Source organism: Plutella xylostella, chromosome 26, assembly GCF_932276165.1.
Source record: "Plutella xylostella chromosome 26, ilPluXylo3.1, whole genome shotgun sequence".
In the NCBI taxonomy this organism is placed as follows: Eukaryota; Metazoa; Arthropoda; class Insecta; order Lepidoptera; family Plutellidae; genus Plutella; species Plutella xylostella.
The window spans coordinates 5,226,816-5,245,619 of record NC_064006.1 but is presented as its reverse complement, the minus strand read 5'-3'; the positions used below and the strand labels follow the sequence as shown (position 1 = coordinate 5,245,619).

General features: G+C 37.9%; 2 protein-coding genes across 3 annotated transcripts; one reads left to right on the top strand and one right to left on the bottom strand.

The window, feature by feature from the left end:
• Nucleotides 1–563: 563 nt before the first annotated feature.
• Nucleotides 564–3,187, top strand: LOC105383456 (2-aminoethanethiol dioxygenase). Its single transcript, XM_011553504.3, has one exon. It carries the CDS (start codon nucleotides 579–581, stop codon nucleotides 1,446–1,448), a length of 870 nt encoding a protein of 289 aa, XP_011551806.3. The 5' UTR covers nucleotides 564–578; the 3' UTR covers nucleotides 1,449–3,187.
• A 1,104-nt stretch (nucleotides 3,188–4,291) lies between these two features.
• LOC105389758 (phosphoacetylglucosamine mutase) lies at nucleotides 4,292–18,457 on the bottom strand. Of its 2 annotated transcripts, XM_048630579.1 has the most exons (12): nucleotides 18,225–18,457; nucleotides 14,310–14,380; nucleotides 12,687–12,819; nucleotides 10,137–10,232; nucleotides 9,500–9,651; nucleotides 8,121–8,323; nucleotides 7,547–7,671; nucleotides 7,038–7,197; nucleotides 6,568–6,722; nucleotides 5,852–6,041; nucleotides 5,368–5,538; nucleotides 4,292–4,772 (listed from the first exon to the last, which is right to left on the bottom strand). In XM_048630579.1, exons 1-12 carry the CDS (start codon nucleotides 18,326–18,328, stop codon nucleotides 4,686–4,688), a joined length of 1,647 nt encoding a protein of 548 aa, XP_048486536.1. In that variant the 5' UTR covers nucleotides 18,329–18,457; the 3' UTR covers nucleotides 4,292–4,685. The 2 variants fall into 2 exon arrangements, with proteins under 2 accessions (XP_048486536.1, XP_048486537.1); XM_048630580.1 differs by lacking the exons at nucleotides 12,687–12,819; nucleotides 14,310–14,380; nucleotides 18,225–18,457 and adding an exon at nucleotides 12,450–12,541.
• Between the last annotated feature and the right edge of the window lie 347 nt (nucleotides 18,458–18,804).

Genomic DNA, 18,804 nt, shown 5'->3' with positions numbered 1-18,804 from the left:
ATTTTAACTAATCTATATTTGTAATTACTTTGACTTTATATGGGTTGTAATATTGCCTGAAATAAATGATTATTATTATTATTATTATTATAATAGCTACCTACCCACTTGTAGCCGTTAATTTGCGCCGTAGATTATGTCCAAACTTTGATAGCAAATGCTTTTTGTGGGTGATACCCCAGGGATGTTTTCTATGCAATGAACCCACTATCAAATTATGTTTTGTTTAAGTTTCCATCTCGGTTTTTTTATTCACTGGTGAAAAAATTATGGTTTCACTTTGATTGAGATTGGTTAGATTTGTTAGCGGACTAGTGCAGCCATCTATATGTCATTTTGTGCCATCAGATTGAGCACAGCAATCAGTGCTACTCGACGCTAGATGACGTTTACACACTGAACCAATATTTTTATTTATTAAATAAAATATAGGTAAGATACCTTGCATATCAAAATAAAAAATTGTAAAGCTTTTAATTAAATAGGAAAAAATACATTTTAAATTGTGTATATAAAAAATAGTTATCAATATCAAGAAATCAATAACTGAAACGAAACGAAACAGCAATAAGATCAAAATGACGTTTGTTGACAGCTGCGCACTGTTATCGTGCAGATTTTTTTCGAATAAATTCATCAAAACCAAATTGTTAAGTGTATTATCCCTTCGATTTCATATGGATATTAAAGATGAAAAGAAGTCAGCCATGGAAATTGTCAACGTGCCGCCGCTGGTGTCCACTTACCGGCAGGCGATGGAAACATTCGACCCTCGCAACTCTGCGAACCTCCCCGTGAACTTGGGGAAGCTAAAGACAATGATGGACGGCCTCAGACAGGAGCACTTCGGCTTCGACCAGACCCTCAACGACCCGGCTACTTGGACGAGGAAGCATAAGGCCCCGTGCACCTACATCGAAGTGTACCAAGACCCGCAAGTAAACATGAGCATTTTCGTCCTCAGACCTGGCTTCAAGATGCCCCTCCACGACCATCCACACATGCACGGACTGCTCAAGGTAATATCCGGCGCTGTCCAGATCAGGAGCTTCTCCGAGTATCCTCTTACACAAAACATTGACCCTGCTAAATTTGAATTGCTCGCTAAAGAAGAGGCTAAGCGACTGGCATCAGGATCTCATAAAAAAAGAACCCTCTTTGCCGAAATCAGTAAAAATTCTGTCTGCGCTGAGAATTCTCAAACTTGTTTGCTGACACCCACTCTGTCTAACTACCACGAGATACAGGCTCTTGATACTCCAGCTGCTTTCTTTGATATACTGTCTCCTCCCTATGATACCCTGATAGAAGAGATTGGGCCTCGTCGATGCAGCTACTACACAGTGTCGGAGGAAATAGCCACAAATGTGGTGCAGCTGACTGAGGATGAAATGCCAGATTGTTTTTACTGTGATCAAGCACCATACTTGGGACCCACGCTGCATTAAATTCTAATATACCCTTAATTTTTAATTTGGCTGAAACAGTTGAATGAAATGCTCAATTCTTTACAATCATCACAATAGGATATTATGTTAATGTGATTTTAGTGTAAACTTATCTGTGCATTATTGTTGAAGTGTTATTTGAATTTTATTCATATTTCATTGACAATGAATGGTTTTTTAAATGATTTTATTACTGTATGGTTACCATTATCATGATTCTTTTACAAGGTCAGCTTCCTATACTTTGTATTTTATCACATTTTTTAAATAAAATGCACAATTTTATGTTCAAATTTACAGTTTAATTAGTATTAATACTTAGGGAATCAATATTATACTATTAGGTACTAATACCGTAATTCTTCCTACTGTCTGTTATTAGTTATTAGAATTATTCATTCTAGACTCTAGTCTTATTCTATTCTGAATTCTGTTTCTTGAAGTTGCATTTCTAAAATGCTATTAAGTTTTTAAAGTGAGTTCTCATAAGTATTTTGTGTCATATTATTTATAAGTCAAACAAAGACTATAACATGACTAATTAAACATAAGATTTAATTTGTATTTTCTAGAAATAAGTAGGTAACTAGTATATTATGTGTTTGTTCTTGTTTTATTGGTTATTTTGTACATTACATTCCTTACAGTTAAATTTTCAAGAATCCGCTATTTATTGACCTGTCTACTAGACATACTTTTAAACTACATAATCAATGAAGTATATACCTTTCTTAGTGAAACGTAGGATTTTATTCAATACATAATTCAATTAATCAATATATTGGTGTCTGTAGACTTTGTAGAATCATATTGAAAAACTGACTTAATGGACTTTTAAAATATAAAATATACATTTTAATTCATTACTTTGTATTTTAGGTAAATTACAATGACTGAGGCATTTTATTTAAATGAAAAAAGTACTGAAATGTTAGTGAATTATGTAAACTGTTGCATATGTCAACATTTTTATTTATATACTTAATTAGTTTCAAAATCAATGTTCATCAATACTATTACTATTGTAACCTACCATACATATATTGGGACATTTAAATAAAACTTGCTGATGTAGTTATTATTGATTTTATTTGAATTAAAAGATTTAACAATAGTCACAGAATATAACATTAGCTCGTGATATTAGTATGTATTATATAAAAAAGATGTATAACATAACATAATAAAAAAACTAAGAAGTAAACTACAGATGACATAAGAAATCAGGAAATATCTGAAACTGAAACCACTTTTCACAGACAAGCCATCAGTGATAAAATCTCAGCTACTTACAAAGCTTATCTTAATCTATTGAACATGACTTAGGTATTGTTACATCGACACGATAGATAATTTTGTTTTTACAGATCCTCTAGTACTGGTTTTGCTATTTACGAAAACGAAAAAAGTTTTCGTTTATCTGTCAAAAGTTTCATGATAGTTTTCGCTATAGGCGCCCCTTAATATGCGAGAAAACGAACCTTTTATATTTTTCGACAAACTACCAAACGTACTAGAAGAGGTTCAGTGAAAGAGAAAAATAAATATTTGATAGCTTATAAAAAAAAATGATATTACCTTGAGCATTATTGCACATTTATAATTTAGGTACATACATTTCCAGAGAATACATTGCACATAACGTTTAATAGCAGGTTTCTTAAAGTTTTATCAATACTTCCATCTATCTACTTATACCACGCCCTATCTTTCGTATCTTATCTATTCTCAGTCTCCCATAAAAAACATATATATTTTTAAACTAAAAATAAACGTCGAGATAAGAATCTGACCGAAAACCAGTTCGATAAAAAATCAATACACCTAGATTTTGGGTGAAACAGACCCATTATATAAATGAAACTACGGTTTGAATGGATAAAATGTGCGTTATTGTGATCTCACAAAATCAAAAGTTACATTCCTAACACACAAATTTGTAGGGCAGTGATTTTTAATATTTCTAATAAACTAGTCAACTAATACAACATGCAAAAATTAAAATCGCATCGCAAATTAATCGCAGTTTAAATAATTATTACTACTTTATATTATGTATATCAGTTGTTTATTATATCACAAATGGAAATAACATATATCTTTGACATTTTAAGAATTTTGTTTGGAAATGACACAATCGAAATAACCGCCTTCTCAATTTAAATAAAGGTTTTCTTCTTTTTTATTAATATTTTTGCTAACATTTTATTTAATTTATATCTACGTAAGTATTTATTCTTCATTTATAACCAAGTATAGTTTCTGAAATATATTTTGACTATCTGATTTACTGATTTTTCATATAAAGTATGTTTGATCTACATAATATGTTTCATACGCTCACCATAATATAAACTTTAGGATTTGTCTAACACATTAAATCTATCAATTATTAAAAGTATCAAGGAATTCAAAAAAATGTCAGTAAGTATATCAGTGAAGCACGTATGAATGCATTTACTAAGCTTGTGTAACTAGTATTTAGCAATTCCACATTTAAAATAATGCACTTGGTAGAAAGGTAACAAGGTGTAAGGAGATATTTTCCAAAAAGTAGTTGATCCCATAAATGGAACGGAATTTAACATCTAATCACGCAAAAATACCTCCTGAGTCTAAAGGTCTCTTCTAATTGGTGGATAAGAATCCCTCTGATTGGTTAGGAACAACATTTAAGTTCTCTGACTTTACCGTTTAATTTATAGGCAGTTTAGTAAACAAGGTGATATTCAGAATTTCTACCATCGACTTTCCTGAAAAACTTATTTTATTCAATAACAATCTCTTAGATAGCCGAGTCTTAAAATCATTCTAATTTTGATATTCAACCTAACCTTCCTTTATACAATTACCTACATAGATGTTTTTCAAAAATATACCTTATCCTGTTGCAATAAGCGAACTCTGCACTATACATATCTCACCTGTTTAGCTTATTTATGCTCACATACACCCAAGCGTTTCTTTGTACAAATCTTACATTCAAAATCAGACCTTATTGTGTGACATTAAGGTATAGTCCGATTCACGTAACTTGACAATTTTTCCAATGTAATTCGTCTATTTTATTGTGCAGCTAAGCTGTATTCGGATTGTTTCTTTCAGCCAACATGAATAAATTGGGCTTCGCGTACTCAAAAACTTCCACTGTATTACATCTGACGCGCTGCTATTGTCAACATTATGGTCATCTTTCGTGAATCGCGGATTACTCAGCACAATTTAGTGTTCGGGGGTCTACTCCGGTAATGTGGGTCTGGTCCCGACGCCTCCTGCCAAGTCGTACACGGCCTGAGCCACTTGCGCTGCCAACTTCTGCACATTCTAAAAAAAATAAAAATTTGTTTTTTTTTTAAATAATCAAGTTGAGACATCCATTTAAGCACCCTTATGCCGATTTCGACATGAATTTGAAAGATCAAGTGGCATTGGGCCGGTTATCTAGAGGAATGTAAACCACGAGTACACAAACCTGCCACTCCTTTGGAATACATTTGACTCATTAGAGCATTGTGGTGGGAAGATTGGCGTGACCATAAACACTAGAGAGACAGTTGCTAACCGGCCAGGTTGCGCCGGATGTCTACATATCAGGGGTGATACGTCACTTTACCTAGGGTCCTTTCATAATTGCACAATTATGGTCCCACACACAAAGCAAAATTTGCTTTGTGGTCCCACCAAAGGTTCGAACTCGGGATCTCTGCGTCTTGAAACAAAGCTCCTACCACTAGACCAAAGATACCATTAACATTGATTCTACTGGGTGTTACAAAAAGAGTATACTAAGCCGAAAGGTGTTTTTTCGTGAATTTTCAAAATCGTAGAACAAAAGTTGTTCAGAATGACCCTGAGTCACCCCCTTAGTATACCCTTTTAGTAACACCCTGTGTAAATAACAAACAGCTTTTATCCTCACCTCCTGTGTATCCGCTTCAGCATAAACCCTGACCACGTCTTCAGTCCCAGAAGCTCGTACGAAGCTACGCCCGCTAGGGATGTTCGCTACCAGCTCGTCTATACGCGACTGAAGGCCCTCGGGTGAGGTGCTTTGCTGGTCCGCGTCGGCTGTTGTTACTACGTTTCGGTCCTGAGGAAGTAGTGGAAAGGGTGATTATCGTGGTTGTGGAGGGGTTTGGGGGGTCATTAGAGAGGCAATGCTCCTGTGAAATGACCTTGTCAATAGGCGAAATAAACAACAAAATTTAGGTATATATGATAGGCCGTATTTTACTACAGATTCTTCACCGAAATCTCGGATTCATGAAGGCGTATAGGTCAGTGCTCTGGTAGATGCAGTCAAATACAGAGAGTGGGATCGAGTGAATTAATGATTAAATGATTGAATGGCAGTGAAAATTAACGATTTATTGTGTGTGAAGTGGTTATCAATATAAACATACCTTAACAGAAAGCTTCATCAGCTGGCACGGCAGATCATCATACAGCTGCATCCACTGCTTGGTGTTAATCCCGCGGGCACATAAGGCCGTCTCCACAAGGAACAGGTCTGACAGCGCGTCGCCCACCGTCTCGTTGGTCATGTCGATGATGTCCAGCAAGATGGACGCCGCTTTACGCTGCTCTTGGTCTCTGGAATGTGGGAAAAGAGGTGTTAGAATAACAATTGGAAGGGTTAGGGTTAGCTAAGACGTAGAATTTTAGCTACCACCGCAAAAAAGTAGGAAAAGTGTGTTCTATTTTAATCTGTAAGGTTGGCTAAGGGCTCCCACAATAAACACGATACGTTTTTACGACGTGACGTCGTATCTTGGTTATGTGAGGGCGCCCTAAGTCGCAGAATGTTGGCTTAGGGCCAAACGGCTTGAGGCAGATCATCATCAGCCCGTAATCGTTCACTATGTACTTTTATTGGCCTTTTCTAAGAAGTGCTACAACACTAAATAGGATTTTATCCATCTGCTACCGATAACGTCCTCCCTAGGGATTCAGCGATTAACACTATTCTCATTAAATAATGCTTACACTACTGTGACAGTGTGACAGACCCTAGTCGTACCTCAGGGCCTCGTAGTATGTCAAATTCGTATAATAGAAACTGTCACCTATCGATAGATAGAGTAACTAAAACTAACAATAAGAGGAATGTATTCCTCACCCCTCCTCAAAGATCTTCCGCACAGCCTCCTTAGTCTTGCCACTGTACACCACAGTGCCGTGTCCATTCGCCTCGAAGTACACTCCCACGTCGTACTTCAGGGCCTCATGATGAAGATGCTTCACGCCTGTGCTAACGCAGGTCACGGGCATTTTCTGTAAGAATTTTAGGGTTTTTAAGGGTTATGGGTGGGAGTTGAGTGTGTTTGTGTGGAAATACAAAGTTTTGTTACTGATGGCAATTTAATTAGGGTTGAAGTCCTATGTCTTTAGAAAAGTAAAGTTGTTTTATGTCTGCATTAACTTTTATTAAAGAACCAACGGCAACGTTGAAATAACAGATTGCGTTTTTGGATGTGAGTTATTAGTTACTAAATAATATCAGAGTAAGCTAGTGGCTATTACTTTATGTAGTCACTTTAAAAGCATTTAAACCCAAACTAAAAGTAGATTTAAGGCTGTTAAACTTACCAGTTGTTCAGTGATGTACTTCGTAGAGGCACCGTTAGCGTACGCGGTCTGCACGAGTGCGACAGAGAGGTCCGATGCGCCTATCTCTTTCAACAGCTGGTTGACGTAGCTGGCTAGCAGAGTGGCGATACGGTCGCCGTCCAGGAGATTCAATTTGTTTCTGCAAAGAGATAAATGATTAATTTTTTGGGTGCACAAAAGTATATCTAGGCGGTCAGCAACAGGCAACTAATCTGACTGGCTAATCATTTCACCACGGTGATAAACCCTAATCCAGCTCTGGTGTTTTATGACTCTAAGAGTGATTCTGAAAGCGCCAAAATTAAAACTTACTCTGTAATAAAAGAAAATCTACTTTTTCAATGTAACCGTAAATCTATTTTTCCAGGGGTGAAATTTCTAGTTTGACATTGCTTATAAGTAAAGTGCCTTCAGAATCGACATGAATATTTTTGTATGTGCGGTTATTACCTCACAGTAAATAATACTACGTTTTATGTAAAACTAACTTGTCATCAATATAGTAGTAGACGATCCTATCCCCGTCTCCGTCTAGCGAGGCCACGCGCTGCCACGGCACGTGTTCGACCCCCACTGGGGCGGTTTGAGTCGACTTCACGTGGTCCGCACCGCACTGGAAATGGATGAAGAAATAGCCGGTTTATTCATATGTTTATAGCTGATCTCCTAAGGCCTAAACCCTTCCTTCATTGGATGGAGACCCGTACCTTAGCAGTAAGGACGTGATTGGTCGTGATGAATAGCTGATCTCGCGAGCTTCGCTACGCCTTAAAAGTGGGAATTTTGTGGGAAATCCAGGGTGAAATGGCTAGGCTAGTAGATTAGTAGTTAGTTATTCCGAGGGAATTTCGGGATAAAAATTACATATTATTATGTAACCTTCGCGTTAAATAATTGGATTTTATCTAATAAAAAAAATATGAAATTTGAATATATTTAACGTTGTAATGTTGTTCTTCTAAGCAAACATACATAGACACATACAAACGCAGGAAGAGACTTTGCTTTCACCTACATAATTATTATGTAGTAATCATAGAATATAGTAGCATATAAACTCACATTCAAATTCAGCTTGCCCCCATTCCCGCCAGTATTGAACATATGTAAATCCAACTCCCCGTCCAGGGTCTTCTTGATGATGTTGAGTTTCTTGCCGCCCACGCCATTGGCTCCGTCCACATACAGGGTGTTGTTGTACTCGCCGGCCACGGGCATGCGCGCGCGCAGACGCTTGAACGCACCCACTATCTTTTGGTAGTAGCCTGGGAAAGGTTTTTTTTAAGGTAGGTAGATGCACAGACACATAAACAAGGGTTGTCAAGAAGAGATTGCTTCTGAAAACCAGATATGTATATTGTTGTATGACGACCGAATGGCGTAGTGGTTAGTGACTCTGACTACTGAGCCGATGGTCCCGGGTTCGATTCCCGGCTGGGGCAGATATTTGTTTAAACACAGATATTTGTTCTCAGGTCTTGGATGTGCCCGTAAAATGGCAATAGGCCCGCCCCCTATTACATCGGGACTAACATAACACTCTGGCGAAAAGTGGGTGCAGCAATGCACCTCTGCCTACCCCGCAAGGGAGTACAGTAGTACAAGGCGTGAGTGCGTGTTTTTTTTTTTTTTTTTTTTGTATGTTCAGGTTCATAAGTAGCTATACTTAGGCCCTGTTTCACAATGTCTGGTTAGTGGCTACCTGTGAGATAAAATACATGCTGTCACTCTCTGTTATTATTTTTTCGACAGTGACAGCATGTATTTTATCTCACAGGTAGCCACTAACCAGACATTGTGAAACAAGGCCTTAGAGTTACAACATAATGTTTAAATGAATGTTTCATTAGTTTATATTATATGTTATATCCAAAATTATATGAACCTAAGCTTTATATGTAAACTGTTGGTTAGTATTTAATTTTTACTTAACTACTTATGTAAAACTAAAACCAATAATTTAAACTTTAATTTAAGTATAACTATTTCAACCTTAAATTCTTAACTTTTGTACTAATATAATACTATGTAAGCAACTAACAAGACATGTTGTCAGTGTCTACTGTGGGATGTTAATTAGTTAAGTATATAAGTTAGTCATGTTTAATAATTTGTGACATGTATTGTTAACAACCTGTTTGATACTGCTTTAAAACAAAATAAAAATAAATAGGCGGTTTAATAGTTTAACAAGGTGCATAACCACTATATAATGAAGGCGACTATACCAAATAATAAATAGTGCGGATACTGTATGTAGTATGGACGCCGGTACATAATATTTTTACAGGAATTCATTACTTATTACAAATTGCGATATGGTAAGAGCGATATAGAGCAAGTTTTTTATGTTTTACACCCCTGTTATAAAATGGGTAAGTATAAGTTTAGTATCCGAATCTTCAACACTATATTAGTTACAATAAATTGACAAATCATACCTTCTTCACTAGGCGTCCCATACGTCTCATCATTGCGACACTTGACAAAGAAGTGCAGCATGGGGGTCGTGACGATGCCAAACTCTTTGGGAGTCCCCTTCAGAGCCATTGCCCCGTGCACGGCCGCCGACGCGAGCCGCGGGCTTGTGTACCTGGTTTGATTGAAAAAGGTTTATTAATTTCAAATTAAAGGCTTAGTAATTAATGCGAAAGTGTGTGAGTATAGTGTGTATGTTGGTTACTTCTTCACGTCAAAACGGATGAACCGATTTTACGAAATTTGGTATGGAGTTAGCTGACACCCTGGACTAACACATAGGCTATTTTTACGGGACGGGATTTTTTTAAGGCGAAGCGGAGCCTGTGGGAACAGCTAGTAACTGATATGAACTCCTTGGGGTTCGGTGGTAGCTCAGTCGCGTAAGCGCCCGCTTCACACACAGGTAACAATGAGTTCTTTAGAAAAGTTCAATGTACTCACACTACCTATACTCACCTCAAACTACCTCTTCGGGGATTACTGTCGTAAGCTTATTTTATGATGAAATTTACAGCTTCACGTCCCTATATACTGGAAACGTAGTCTAAAGCCTCCACCATGCCTCGGCAATTTAATCATTATTATTTATCGACTGACCTGGTGTCCATGCCGACGTAGACGCTCGCCTTCAGCGCCATGTCGGCGCCCACCTGCCGGATCACGTCCGCCGTCGTCGCCTCCAGCTCCGTGTCGCTGGAACACATAAATAAAATAATAAATAAATATGTTGGGACATCTCACACACGGCCATCTGACCCCAAGCTAGGCAGAAACTGTTATGGGTGTCGGACAGCTGATATATCTACACAAATACATAGATAGATAGATACTAAATATAAATATAAACACCCAAGACCCGAGTACAAATATCTGTCTTTAAACAAATATCTGCCCCAGCCGGGAATCGAACCCGGGACCATCGGCATAGCAGTCAGGGCCACTAACCACTACGCCATTCGACCGTCACACAAACATTAATAAATGTAAAATTTTATGTCGATTAAAATATACAAAGAATGTTGCAAAAGGGCATACTACGCCGCAAGAGATCACCCCTTTCTGCTTAGTATGCTGAAAAACAAATTTTGTGCAGCACTTAGGGGCCGTCCATTAATCACGTGAGGTCGTTTTTCTCATTTTTTGACCCCCCCCCCTCCCCCCTGGTGATATTTGGTGAGGTTTGAGACCACCCCCCCTCCCCCCCTTCTGGATCACGTGTATTTTTTTGGAAGTCTAGGTAAAGTCTATTTTTTACTTGAAAAAATATAACTAACATTGCGTTTTGAATTCAAAAACATTTATGTGTACCTATTTGCAATAAAATTTATTATTTTAATCCGAACCGGAACACCACGCTACGCTCCTCGACTCGTATCACTGAGGTGGGCGCACAGACTGCGAAGCTGAAGTGGGCCTGGGCAGGCCACGTCTGTCGCATGCACCCGGACCAGTGGGCCAGAATTGTCACCGAGTGGGTGCCCAGTGATGGACGTCGGCGACGCGGAAGACCCAGGCGGAGATGGCGGGACGACCTCGACAGGTTTTTGCCTCAATGGCCGAAGGAAGCACATGATCGGGAACGGTGGTCAGTTTATAAGGAGGCCTTTGCCCAGCAGTGGGACAAGACACAGGCTGCATAAAAAAAAACCTATAAATCCTATCCTATACTACAAATCGTTCAAATTTTTGCGTCGTTCAAAATTTCGGTTCAGAAATACCTAGCCCATTTTGACAAAATTTAATACACGTGATGTCTAACGAGACCCCCCCCTCCCCCTCGTGATGTTTCGTGAGGTTTTCCGTACCCCCTCCCTCCCCCTTTGAGCCTCACGTGATTAATGGACGGCCCCTTATTACATTGGAAGGAGACCCGTGCCCCAGCAGTGGGGACGTAATGGATCGTGATGATAATGAACTTATTACAGCTTATAAGGTTTTCCCGTGGGGATTTCGGGATAGAAACGGCTCATGTGTTAATTCAGGGAGTCAGCTAACTACATGCAAAATATCTTGAAAATTAGTGATGCCAACGCCCGTGAAAAAGTAAAAAACATTTATACATCCAAAGTTCAAGAATACAGTTTGCACCTATAGACCTAACTAGAAATAGGTTATCATTTAATTAGAACAAAAACCTCTAATCAGTGACGTTATATGGGGTTTCTAACCTGAAAGTAGGCATCAAGATAAACCCTGGGAGGTTAATCTAGCTTTGAAAAACATATCGAACAAGATCTATCATACAGTTGCTACGTGTAATGCAACGAGATAGAGTTGTAATTAGCACAGCAGAACTCCGAAAGTAAATTTTTTGTAAGCTAGGGTGACCCCGCTTTGTCAGTAAATGAGTCTTCAACCTCCATGGAAGTATTGTGGTCACGCTATAACATTCGCACGCGATATTAAGACTTAAAAACGTATACGCTAATAGGTCAAGTTACCTTGGCGCCCTTGAATGACATCGCTTAGTTGATATTGCGACTAATTGACGCATTCTAAGTTCGATTATGTCATTTATTTGCGATCATTTTGCGATGTAGGTAGGTAGGTACTAGTTTTTCAGATGTTTTTGATATTGATGCACCTTAAATATCTACTATTCCGTGCAGCTAATATGCAATTTTGTAAAAAAAAACGCCCTAATCGTCCGATGAGGTTCAAATATGAAAGTTACATGAATTCATAGTTCCATCGTCTGTCGTGGCGCTCCTAGCGCTAGTGTTCCAAATAATCGTTCTCTTTTGCCTTAATAAAGCGAGGAATTAATAGTGAATGTACTAATTATACTATGTAATAATTATAACCGCACCACACGTGAGTGAAAGAGACAGGTAGGCTTTGATCTAACCCATCGTGCGGAAACGAGACAGCGAGACCTACAGCACATGTGAGTGAAAGAGACAGGCATACCTGACGTTGGCCATCCTCGTAGCAATCTCCTCCCAGCTCCCATCAAACATCTCTCCGTCAGGGTCCACCAGCTTCATTCACTTACATTGATCGAACCTATCGTGCGAAAGTGAGACAGCTAGACCTACACCACACATGAGTGAAAGAGACATGTACACACCTGACATTGGCTGCACTAGCCCCACAAGCGAGACAACCATATCCTACACCACACGTGAGTGAAAGAGACAGGCATACCTGACGTTAGCCATCCTGGTAGCAATCTCCTCCCAGCTCCCATCCAGCATCTCTCCGTCAGGGTCGACTAACTTCACCCCGTTGTCAGGCTCCAAGTTGTGGGACGCCGTTATCATTATGCCGATCGTGCGACCTGGGAAAAATATTGTTATTATTATTTTTATTTAACCCTCAATCTGCCATAGTATTTAATGGATTGGAATCCATATTTTGGACATAAACTTCTTGAGTTATGGGAGAAAAGCAATAAAATAATTTGAGTAGTCTGGCCGTTAAAGGTTTAATAAGTTAAAGAAGATTTTTACAGCTACCAGCTCGATAGTCCAATGCGTTGGGCAAGCAATATATTTACGTTGCGTTACGTACACATTATACTTCACAGTTTACACTAATATTATAAACAGGGAAGATTTGTTTACAATCATCTGCTTGCTTGTCGTCAACCACACCGCGGCACGGGCCTATCGACGCGACGTATATTATAAACGTCACTATGTCGCGATTGGTGGAAGTTAAACGAGCTTATACATTGACGTCGATAACGGACCCGTGCCGGCGAAGATTTTTTTATCCTAATATCTCGCAATAACATGTCGCAGCTGCAAACAGCTGAAAACTCTTTATATTTTGGCTACAGGTATTAAATATTGATCTTTAGTAAGGAAAAGCTATAAAATATATCAGCCAGCTATGTCCATCCTATAGTCAGGGCATATGCTCCATTAAATTAACTGCACGATTCTCTACGGATGCTAGGTAGTTATTAATAGCTGTACCTACGGACAATGCAGCCAACCAATGATTTAGTGCAACGGACGAACCAATCTTAAGGCCGGTGTTTGAGGTTGAGAGTATACTCCGAACCTGTCCGCTCTTATGAACATAGAGCAAGATTCTAGTCTGTTCATCATCATCATCATCATCAGCCTATAGCAGTCACTGCTGGACTTATGCTTCTCCCAAAGCACTCTATACGATTTAGGTACAGCTGCCAATAATTACCACCTTTCGCAAGTCGTCACCCCACAGCCGGAGGGCGTCCTACGATTCGTTTGCCTAGTCGCGGCTTCCACTCCAGAACATGTTTCGTTGGGTGTCAATGAGAACCCCTTGATCTCATTTTTGCTTAAAGTTATGAGTACGAAAGTGACTTCCCTAGTTATGTATCAACTGAACCTTATGCCTACATACTCCGGTTCACTCTGGCAGTCAGCAACTGACAACTACGTTAGTTAGCTAATGCTAGTTCGGCTATGCTGTTTCTTGCCGAAATCTAGGAAGGACTGAGTTCTTGGTTAATTGTGGGAAATGTAGGTTTAACGTTACCCAGAACTGTGGGTTATGCGTTTTCCGGCGGTTACACCATTCCTTATTTATCTAACTGTAGTTGTGTAACCAATAATTCAATAGATTCCTGAGGGAATCCCAAAATGAAAAGCTTCATAAAAATAAAAAGTAGGTTAGTTTTTCACACAAAAAATATAAAAGCATTTAAATTAATTAATTTTAATAACATAACTTCCTATCCTAGATTTCCCGCGGGGAACCTCAAAGTATGCGAAAAAAGACAGAATTTAACTTTACCTAGAATGTAGTAAGTGGAAAAAAATATAAAATACATACCATTCTTGACTCTGGAGCGGATGACAGCCAGCAGACCCATGCGGTAGACCACATGCTCCAAGAGATTGGCTCTGAAATTATAAGAGAGAAAATACTTAATCCTGGAGCGGTGCGGGCGGCGCTGACATGTACCAATGAGTTCTTTTAACTTAAGTACAATGTATACCATCGCTCTTACGGTGAAGGAAAACATCGTGAGGAAACCTGCATATATCTAGATTTAGCACATCTAGATATGTGAACCCACCAACCCGCAGTGGACCAGCGTGGTGGGAAATGGTCCAAGCTTAGGAAGGCAGTTTAGACCTTGGGGATATGCACAAAGGTTCCATTCGATAGAGCCAGGTGCAGGTACTTACACCCCCACAGAGAATAGAATAGAATACTTAATGCTAGCACTGTTGAACATTTTTATTGCCTGGCCCGTGAGTGTATTTTTCGTAAACTAGAATTTTGGACTCGCGATTTGGAACAGGCCTACGTCCAGATGCTGAATTTGATGATGATCTACTACTACTACTACTGTTCTGTACTATGTAGGTACAGTGTACAATAGCGGATGCAATAAGAGTATACGATTTGCAGTCTTAATTCGTACGTCGGTAGAGTTTAATTATTTATTCGGCATGTTTCACAATAAGAGTGCCGTGGCTGTTGCATTTTTATTTTGTAACGTTATTCTATGAATGCATTAGCGACCAAATGTGTTTGATGTAGCAACTGGCTAGTTAATTTCAGCTTAACTTAATACTAATTAGTATATAATAATTAAATTACTGATGAAATAAATGATAGGCAGTCCGTTGTCGCGTTTTTTAGGTTTCTGGAGTAGATTGATAAAAACGCGAATAAGTATTTTATGGTTTCCTACCTAGTCTAAAGGTGATTTTACACAGGGTCAGTAACTAGCGTAAGTAGATAGCTGAGTCAATGCAGATTGATTTCAAGTCAGTACAATTTTTCATGCAAAGAAACACAGCACAGATGACTTTACTAATAGTTTATTTATACCTACAGGGAATTAGACCTCACCACGCGACAAACAATCTAGCTCTTGTGTTTGTCAATATGAAACCCTAAATTAATAATATTTAATGTAAAACTCAATAATACCGACCTATCCAGCTATCAGCATAAATAATACCTATCAAACAGTACTCATCCAACTATTAGCAGAATCAAAGGTTGTACACAGTTCTTATCAGATAGGTACAAATAAACATATTAGGCAGGCTATCATTACTTGGGATCACAGTTGTGAACGGAAGTCGACATATTTTTGAGTAAGTACGTGAAAGGTAGTTAACCCAGGACTTATCTAGATTTTAGATAGCTAAAATTAAAACAATTCATTTCAGTTTTTTTTAATAGGTATTCTGAAAACTATATTAATAAAACCCATTTTTAAAACCCTTGAAAATTAAATGAAAATGAAAATTTATGAACACCAGATATAGTGATATATGATTATGATGTAGAATTAATAGTTTAATACATACATTTACAAACATATTGTGGCTAAAAACCATTGCTTAAGTGTAGATTCCTCGTTCGCACATTAAAACCTACTAGCACTATTTCAATTAATTTGTCCCTACATTATTCATTATAACTGGACCTACTCAACAGTTAGCGCTATGCATTATTCAGTATGTTTAGGTATTTAGATGAGTCATTTAATAATGGATACCCAGTCCTCAGAGACATTTAAGAAATGCCAAGGACATTTATCTAACTAGTTTTTATAGGAATTTGAAGTTGTTAACAGTTTTTTATGTTTTGTCTCATCATCACGACCCATCACGTCCCCACTGCTGAAGCACGGGTCTCCTTCCAATGAAGGAAGAGTTTAGGCCTAGTCCACTACGCTTGCCAAGTGCGGGTTGGTGGACCCCAACACAAGCAAGCTTGTGCTGAGAGAGTTGTCGGGTAAGTGGGAAACCCGACTGTCAGATGTTTTCAAGCCGCCCAAAGGCCTCTGACTAGGCTTAACGACTGCTGCCGAAGCAGCAACCGGGACCCACGGCTTAACATGCCGTCCGAAGCATGGAAGCGTCCAGAAAAGAACCACTTGAAATCGGTGACCCATCCAATGGCTGACCGTGTCAGTTGTTGCTTAACCTCAGTGACCAGTTACAATCACTGAAGCCCACTCGACTACGGATGTTTTGTCTAATATAAATGATTAATATTTGTAAATGGTATTATCTATACATTTCAATGCTGTTCTTGCCACCTGTCTGGGATACAATACTGTGATTTATCTATCCTATATAAAAGTATATTAATATTGATATTTTGTATGTTAGAAACAATATTTTATATATATTAAGACAGTTAAGAGTTAACAGACTTAAACAGCAATTCTAATACCACAAACTACAATTCTACTGTAAGTGGTTAGCCATAAATAGGGCAGTTAAGATAAGTAAAATAAAATAATAGTATAGGCATCTAAACACTTGGATTCCAGCCAAGATAAATTGCTGGATCCAGATCACAAGTTATTTTTATTTTTCCACGTGAACCAAATATTTTATGACACCTAGGACTATATATATATTTGGATCACATTTCTGGCTAAATGTATTTATGATGCCAACAGCATGTAGGACATTGACATTTAGTTTTACTTTTGAATGGGTTAATTTTGGATTCATTCATTATGTAATTTGAACTAGTTTGCTTTTTAATAATTAGGTAATAATATTTTACTGGCATTTTCTTTCCAATTTAATTAGGTACTAATCATTAAATCTGGAAATTATAAAATTACAAATATGGTGCTTAACTAAATTTTATCATCATCAGATGGCTTGGCCCTAATCTCTCTAAAGGAACCCTACAACTGTCTGTACTTGGCCTTAAACTCTGCCAGGTATTACATTCAGAGGGCTTGAGGGTATGGCTAACTTTATTTAGATAAATAATATAATGACTATGCACATGAAAATTTTATATTAGAATAAACATTACAATATACATTATTAAATAACTATGTTATTTATAATTTGTGGTAGATCTGTGGCTTGTAAGCACTATAACATTTCAAACGTGAATGGTAGCTATGAAGTAATTAATTCCTACAATGGCTAGTGTCAAAGTTTAATTGGAGATTAGAGGTTCAATAATGTTATTATTTATGTAAGCAAGAATTTAATTTAACACAAATACATGCTTGTTTGTTGAGGAATCTCTTATAATATAAGGTCTACAACTCTACACAATAGGCAACTGATAGTAATGATAGTAAATAATGACATAAATTTATCTCTGATAAATATAAAATTAAGGTCAGTCATTGAACCTAAGACGTTGGTTCAAGGCTCAAGGAAAGGCTACTCAATGTTGGTGACTACAGTTGTTCCCAATCTTATATCGCAAGGTTGATTTTTAAAAAAACTTAAGAAATTTATGTAAAATGTTTGAAACCATTCAATGTTTTGTTTCAACCTGAAATTTGAAATGACTGTGTAGGGAAGTGTAACATGGCTCGCCTAAAAAATAGCTATGAGAGCCTCAGAAACAATCTTATAAAGACTAGTTTTATTTGTAGGAGGAAATAATAAAATCTTAAATCATATTATGTCAGACTCATAGTTTATAATATTGAAGATATAAATTACAAAATCATTGTTTGGCTAATAAAGTTCAATCACGAGTCATCGACCAGCGGCACTGGGACAGACTTCCCGTTATAAATCGTATATAAACGACCCTGCAATGACTCATAATTTCGTATCTCCATTACAGTACGATGATCTTAGCTTGAGGAGGTGCCAACATGACATGTACCAACGAAAACATGAGTGAAAGTCGATATATAATGCAATAATATCTGCAGTATTCCGTAACCTTCGTAATAAAGTCTAATAAGAGCGGAAAACCCCGTCTATGAATAATAAAATAACTTACTTAGTCCGGAATCCCGCCGTCCCATATTGAATGAAAACGTCCGTCGTTTTTGGATACATTTCTCTGGCGAACGCGTACACCACTCGAAGGCTACTCGGCGGCATTCTGACGTGATTTTTATTTATATGGCCTCACTATCACAATCACTTGAAATCAACAAACTAGATTTTACATTCCCGCTGCACTTCGATAACCATACGAACACGACCACTCGCGACTCAAAACGTCAATTTCCCTCACCCGTATTAATCGGCTAAAATAAACTGTAACAGGAAATGGTAACTTCCCGATAAACCTATGACATTTAGATTCGGTAGGATAACAATACAGCGTAAATGTCAAATGTCACTTTAGTATGGTAGCGTACTAAATATTGATATGGTTTTGCTACTCGACGCTAGATGGTGTTAAAATGTGTTTGCATTTTTTTCCGTATTTAATACAAATAAGTATGCACAGATGGCGCGAATACTTAAAATATATTTTTAATCGTCATCAGTAGATGTCCACTGCTGGAACACTCTTTCCTCGACCTTCCTCTTCCAGCCACTTCCAACAACCTGTCTATCGTTATCGTTCC

Excerpts from the sequence above, each read along its gene's own strand:
- LOC105383456 (XM_011553504.3), top strand. The coding sequence starts at position 579 with ATGACGTTTGTTGACAGCTGCGCACTGTTATCGTGCAGATTTTTTTCG.
- LOC105389758 (XM_048630579.1), bottom strand. The coding sequence starts at position 18,328 with ATGCCGCCGAGTAGCCTTCGAGTGGTGTACGCGTTCGCCAGAGAAATG. Across the intron at positions 6,723-7,037 it reads AGTACATCACTGAACAACTG|AAAATGCCCGTGACCTGCGT; the intron begins GTAAGTTTAACA and ends AAATTCTTACAG. Across the intron at positions 6,042-6,567 it reads CGGAAGATCTTTGAGGAGGG|AGACCAAGAGCAGCGTAAAG; the intron begins GTGAGGAATACA and ends CCCACATTCCAG.